Source organism: Centroberyx affinis, unplaced genomic scaffold (genome assembly GCF_046629955.1).
Source record: "Centroberyx affinis isolate AG114_WGS23_722 - 3 ecotype Tasmania unplaced genomic scaffold, CSIRO-AGI_Caff_v1 ptg000395l_1, whole genome shotgun sequence".
Taxonomy (NCBI): Eukaryota; Metazoa; Chordata; class Actinopteri; order Beryciformes; family Berycidae; genus Centroberyx; species Centroberyx affinis.
Genome location: NW_027279063.1, coordinates 145,001 through 152,026, shown reverse-complemented (window position 1 = coordinate 152,026; position 7,026 = coordinate 145,001). Strand labels below are relative to the sequence as shown.

Below are 7,026 nucleotides of genomic sequence, written 5' to 3'. Positions count from 1 at the left end.
CGGAGGCATCAGGCAGCAATTGTTTTTTATGCAGCTTTCGGGACCCGGCGGTCGGTTCCTCACTTTGAAGTGCGCTGTTCCAGCCTCTCCGTTCAGTTGGTGTTGGAGTCGCCTACAGGAGAGACCTACCGTACGGCATGGCAGCCTGAAACCGTTGGGAGGAAAAAGGAGGAGGGAGAAAAGCGGTATTTTTTTTCTGGAGAGTACATTTTTCTCTCTGTAGCCGACTCAAAACTGAACGGACTGTATGTGGACTCGCCGTGGAGTCGAGTACTGTGGATTATATGCGTTCTTTGTGGATAAAAACTGGAGTTTTATTTGAGGAGCGAACTCATGGATCGATGGTAAGTTACAAGAGTGTGTGCCTCCTCAAACTGGCCCCCATTGGAGTTCCCTTTGATGTACTGTTGACTCGCCTTTGAAGTAATGTTGCAAAAAATGAACGCCTTTTCATACGTTTAGAGACCCAAAAAGCGGGTTGAATAATTTTGTATAAATTTTCCTCTCGTGGCTTTGAGTTTAGACTGGCTTTTTGAAGTTAAAATATGCTCTAAGAAGTATTCATTTCTTTCTGTGGAATTCCTCCCCCACAAGATCTGAGACTTTTGTGTACTTGGGGTTGGACGTTGAAAAGGGGTTGTTTTTTGGCCTTAAGTGTAAAGAAACTTTACATTATTTTACGTGAGAGTATTTCCATGGCTGATTTTGCATTCGTATGCAATAATGTATAAGGTCACATAGAAATTGATTTTAAAGTGTTGCCCATTTTTCGGAAAGTAGTTTTATTTCGTAAAGAAGATTGGGAGCTGCAACTGTGTCCGATGCTCTTTTTTTGCTCTCTGACAGGAGTTCGTATTGTTCCGATTTGTAACACTTGGGCAATGTAACTGTATCAGTGTGATACAAAGTGACATCTGCAATGTTGCACACCAGTCGCTTAGGCTATAAAATAGCTGATTTGGGATGTAGAAGTGACCATCTGTAACCAATTGCATATTATCTTAGCGATCATGAAAGAGCAGATGTGTGTGGATGTGCAGATTTGACTCGTTGGACATTTAAGGATGTTTAGGCTCTAAGTAGTAGGCTTCACCAAACGCATAGGCTTCAGCAGCCAGTTAACTCCCATTAACTATTTTAGTCACGTTTTTCGATGCAACTGAGTTTGTCCCACATCAGTGTCCAACACGTTGACACCGATGTCTCCATTCGGTGCGATTTAGCCGCAGGTAATGTGATGTAGAAACGATAAATGTCTCATAAATTAGAAAGTGGCATGGATGGATAGAAGACATGTGCTTGCATTCTGCGGTAGACTGACAGGTTATAAGCCTGACACCAGGCTTGATGGATCCGGAAGCGTTAATACACCTCTGTCCGTGCGTAATATCCTTGCATTTTATAGGCCAAATGACTTCTATTGATGGTGCTCAGTTCGTATTCCTGCATGGCAGACGTGTCTTATTACTTCTCGTGTAGTTAATGAAAGGGAGCAAGATGATGTAGAATCAGTAAATGCATCACTCAGCTGGTTTGGCTTTCTCATCGGTACTGCATGTGCGAATTCACTGTTTCATTCTGGTTAATTTGCTTCCAAACCAGTATCCCAGTAGATATTATATGTCTGGTTAAGATCAAATATGAGGAATTGCTATTTATGTAAAACTGCTGCAGCATTTTCTCTTTGGACTAGCCTGTGTCTTTTCTGTGAAAGTCAGTGAGGGTCTGAATAGACTCTACTGCGTCTCTCCCCTTTGAAGTTGGGGCGGATCTGGTTTTGATTAGATCAATACTTTGTGTTTCAGAGAGAAGACGGGCAGGCAGAGAGAAGCTCCCCCGCTGACATAAGAGAGTGAGGAGATTACAGTAGAAGCTCAGAGGAGGCGAACAACACACAGCTTTCTCCTACTGCCTCCGGAGCCATGAGCCGGGCGCTTATGGACCATATCGCCAGTAGTTTCCGAGAAGATGCTCCTCGACCCCCGGTGCCCGGGGAGGAGGGCGAGGCGCCCTGCTACCCCGGCAAAGTCGCAATGATGAGGCGCCTCGATACCCCCAAATCTGTTTTACTTGACTCTCCCGGTTCCTCGGCGAGGAGAAACGAGGATGGTCTTGGGGAGCCAGAGGGGAGTGCCTCCCCGGATTCGCCGCTTTCCCGATGGACCAAGTCTTTGCACTCTCTCCTCGGGGACCAAGACGGTGCTCTTCTTTTTAGGACATTCCTGGAGCGAGAGAAATGCGTCGACACTTTAGACTTTTGGTTCGCCTGCAACGGGTTCAGGCAAATGGACCTCAAGGATACCAAAACGCAGCGAGTTGCCAAAGCAATTTATAAGCGCTACATCGAAAACAACAGCATAGTCGCCAAGCAGCTCAAGCCCGCGACTAAAACCTTCATACGGGATAATATCAAGAAGCAACAGATAGACTCGGCGATGTTCGACCAGGCGCAGACCGAGATCCAAACCACCATGGAGGAGAACGCCTACCAGATGTTTCTGACCTCTGACATTTACCTCGAGTACGTGAGGACTGGGGGAGAAAACCCGAGTCACGTCAACCCAAACGGTTTGGGCGATCTGAAAGTAGTATGTGGATACCTGCCCACGCTTAACGAGGAAGAGGAGTGGAGTTGTGATTTCAAAGCCAAAGCACTGGTTGGACTTTCGGCGAAGGCGCTGAGGGCCACCGTGTCCATGAGGGCAGTGGAGGTGATGGAGAAGGGATACAGGTAAGACTGCCTCTTGATCCCTATTTAGGCTCTGATGTGGAACCTTATTGTTCAAACCGGAATTAATGCCATACACATCCATGCAATTTCACACTATCGCTAACTGTAAACATTCTCCTCTGTACAGCGGGGTCACGCGTGCGTAAAAGCGCAAAACATGGTTTTCTGTAGCCAACTCTTGGAACACGTTAAGTCTCTCTCTTTCTTCTCTCTCTCTCTCCCTCTCTCTCTCCCTCTCTCTCTCTCTCTCTCTCTCTCTCTCTCTCTCTCTCTCCCCCCCCTCTCTCTCCACATCTCCAGCGCAGCCCTCTGCTGGCGCTCGCCTGGGTTTCCGGGGCTTTGAAATAGTTCCGCAGAAAGAGGGATCGTCTTCCACGGGGAAGTTCACAGAGCAGCCTGGCCCTGGCCCCAGCCCCAGCCAGCAAATCATAGATGATGCCATTGCTGTGCTATGCCTCCTCAACCGCACTGTCCTTAAGCCTTTGGCAGCAATATAAATCTATAACATCATGGATGGCTGTATTAGAATGGATATTATATAGCCTCTTTTGCAAGTGCATTGCTATTATTATGGCCTTGTATAGAAATCTGTCAATTTTAAAAGAGTAAAATCACTGTTGAGATTGAAAATGCAAAAACAAAACATAAAGCTGTTTTGGAGAATGTTTTTTTTTTCCATACCATGTGAAATGTGTGATTATACACATGCTTGGCCCACTGTGTTAGAAACCCTTGGCTACAATCATTTCAGATGGTACAAGTGGTAGCATGGGATCATCATCTGGTTGTACTGTTGCTAATGAGGCAGAGAATCACCTTGGAGATGATGGGCTGTGTTGCAGTAAGATGATTACTTTTATAATGGGCATGGCAGGCTAAGCAAACAGGGACTAAACTGACAGTTGACAGCATGGATTGATGGGGGGTGGGGGGGCTTCACGGGTTCACATCCCAGGCTGTCTGTTAGTTTTATGCTTGTTAGCCAGACCGAGAGAATAGTCCTCCTTTTGACATGGAGCCCCGGTGCCTTTTTTCTCCCCTCTCATTGTCACTCTACCGACTCAAACATGTGGAACCCATTTCTCCCTCTTCCGCTTCCCTCTCCTCACCTCCTCTCATCTGATTCAGGTTCTCTTAAAAAAGAAAACAAACCCCGAACAGCAGCAGCTACAGTGCAGAATCACCCCCCTACCCCCTCTTCCCTTTCCCTCCTTTCTTGTTTGCGTCGATTCTCCTCTGATTCCCTCCTTTGCTGTTTTCCCCCTCCTTCTCCACTTTTATCTTTTTTCCTTTTGAAAACTCGGGGATGGGGACTACGAGGCATGCTTTTGGAGCGAAAGTGAGGGGAAAGAGAGCGGAAAGAAGGACAGAGAGAGGGGTAGTGGGGAGGAGGAGGAGGGAGTGCGCCTCATGAAAGAAAGAGGGGGGGAGAAAAGGATGAATGAGGGGGTTAGAGAGAGGGAGGGAGGGAGGGAAGAATGCAAGGCCAGCTGTGTTAAATACCTGACTCTTTGCAAGCCCCTCTGAAGGTCAGCCTGGAGCTGGGGGCCTAGATCTTTAGTCATGCTGGGTCTCTCTCCTTCTCCTCTCTCTCTCTCTCTCTCTCTCTCTCGCTCTCTCTCTCTCTCTCTCTCTCACTAAAGAGACCCCCCTTTTTTCCTCTCCCCTTTCTTTCCCTCTCTGACACACTCTCACGCTTCCGCTCTTTCCTTTTTTTTTTGGTCACTCCTTCCTTTCTCCTCCTCCTGTACCATGGCAAGAATGCATGCACAGCAGGAGATGAATGCTAGGGAAAGAGTGAGTGCGAATGAGAGCAATGGAAAGAGGGAAATTGTAGGCTATATAAGAAGGGATAAAGAGTGTCTTAGTGCATAAGTAGAAAACCAAAGTCTGTGCAGTGCAGTCATGTGTTGGGCAAGCGGAGGAACGAACTTGCGTTTGAGGGAGGGAGGGTGCCATTCCCCAGAGTGTCCTGTCACATTCCTAAAGCCCTGTAAGGTCTAGTGGTTGGTGGTAGCCGGCAATGTCACACACACTCACACACATCTTGTTGGTGTCATTAGACCCTCAAATACATACAAGCACACAGATGGTCTTGACTAAACAGATCTCAATATACATACTGTCTTATTGTGTGTTATTGGTGTTAACCTGCTCTCTGCTTTTGTCACCTGCCCAGATCGTACAGGAGACCGGTCCCAGTCAACCCCTACCATGTGGGCTCCTTCGCCCCAGCCACCAGCACCAACGACAGCGAGGTGTCCAGTGACGCCATGACGGATGACTCCATGTCCATGACTGACAGCAGTGTGTAAGTGAACTTTAACCAAGCGTGTGTGTGTGTGTGTGAATATGCGTGTACAGGTGGGTGTTTGAAGAATGTGAAATGAAGTGGTGTGGAAATCAAAAAAAGATCAAGTGTCAGCTTCCAGAGCCGATTGTTGGGCAATTGACAGAATGGCTTGCAGCAATGAATGGAACTGGTGATTCAAAAAATGGCAAGACACACAAGAAGGGCCAGGATTCAGCATGGGCTACCTAAGTGGGAAGGATTGTGAGGTGTCATAGCCCCAAGCTCCAGCTGAAAACCCTGGATCCAAATACATTTCTTTTTCTGTTGATCTCTGATACAATTATATATGCAAGATGGCTTTACGTTAGCCCCAGAAATGGGAAGATATGGAGCTGCTGTACAGTTGGGTCAGCAGTGGAAGTGTTGGCTGTTGGTGAGATAGTTTCACAAAACAGCAGGCGTGTTGAAGCGTTGTGCCACTGTGTATGTGTGGTTTGTGTTGGTCTGTTGGTACGTGCCAAAGTTCTCGTTCACCTGAGGATGACTTGGCATAATTGCGTGTCGCTCATGTGACGAGGTACAATGAAGTCATTGCGCGGTCCACAGCTCAAGGCCAGGAACGTGCAAGTCAGCTGTTTCTAGAGAGAACACAGAAACATCTTTTACAGGTTCCCCTTTACCTCAACTCACATGGGACATGTCTACGTGGATGATGTCAGTGCAGCAGCGTGGCTAATGATGACCAAGCCGAAGCTACTCAAAGACTGGGACACTAATGTTCTTTACAACCAGCGGGGGGGCCTTTGATGAATATGACAGCTATAAAGAGGTTTTTACAACAGGGAGTCTCTACTCGAGCATATCTCTATACAGCCCTGCTTCAAAGAGACCGGGGCCCATATAGCCCTACGCTGCTGTACTTTGCCCAATGCAGTGACAAAGGCCTGGCCACAGGGACATAACCAACCCACCACCCCCACTTCCTTGTTGCTCTGGCCTTGATCAGAATATCTGCTTCTCTTTAGGACGGTTAAAAGGGCTCAGAAACATTTGAATCTCATTTACAGATAAAGAAAAGAATAGAAAAGGAAAAAAGCAATAGGGGGGAGGAGGTGGTTGGGTGGGAAGAGAAAGAGAGTGGTGGAGGGGGGATTTTTGCTTATATCTTATTTATGGATTTGCTTGGACGCTGGGGAATGCAGCTGCGCAGACTTCAAACATTACCTTATCTTACAAACCAGCCTTTTGATGTGCGGAGATCAGAGGCTGGCTGCGGCAGCGCTTGCCAAATGAAGATTGGAGGGGGGGTGGGGGGGGGGGTGCTTATGCGCATGACTGTGGCATTTCAAAGCAAGAGTGGAAAAGTGCTCCTCAGTTAGGCTAGGTCAACAGGAAACTGCTGTTTAGCATGGGAGAAAAGACACTGATTTACCTTGTCAAGTGCTTCAGTTTGAAGCTCGAGTTTTGCCGTTTGTTGTTTGATTTCACTTTTTAGCTGGTCAGCCATGCGGTCCCTTGGCTAGCTTTAACCAGGTTAGCAACACCCTTGGGTCCTGTCCCTGCAGTATTTGTCTAGATACATATCAGGAGTAGCTAATGCTAACTGTGTCCTCAGCTCAACATAAAAGTCAATAGGGGAATGCTAATGCTAACACTACTCAGTAGAGCCTAGTGCAGTGTTACTGCAGATGTGTGTGCTGTATTGAAAAGAAATGGCCAGCCGGGTGCCCAGTGCAGTGCTGGAGCCAGAACTGAAGATGAGCGTCATTTCTAGGGCAAACCAAACCCCATACCCCTCACTCAGAACCATCTTACCCGCTCAGCTCAAACACACACACAAGACCTGAAATCTTGGCATCATTTACCTCTGAATAGCCACTTGTGTTCTCAAATTAAGCCTGAAAGATGAAAAGCCAAAGTAGATAGGAGAATTAATAAATTGAATTACTTCTTGCTTGGATTGTGTTTGATCTACCCAGATGGCTAACAAGCTTCTTCCTGG

General features: G+C 47.1%; 1 protein-coding gene across 1 annotated transcript in view; it reads left to right on the top strand.

Moving 5' to 3' along the window:
* The first annotated feature begins 239 nt into the window (after window positions 1-239).
* The window catches only part of axin2 (axin 2 (conductin, axil)), a 16,670-nt gene continuing 9,883 nt past the window's right edge, over window positions 240-7,026 (top strand). The window contains exons 1-3 of the mRNA XM_071516223.1: window positions 240-344; window positions 1,806-2,731; window positions 4,911-5,042. Coding sequence (XP_071372324.1) covers window positions 1,923-2,731; window positions 4,911-5,042 — 941 coding nt within the window. The 5' untranslated portion in view covers window positions 240-344; window positions 1,806-1,922. The remainder of the gene's footprint in view (window positions 345-1,805; window positions 2,732-4,910; window positions 5,043-7,026) is intronic.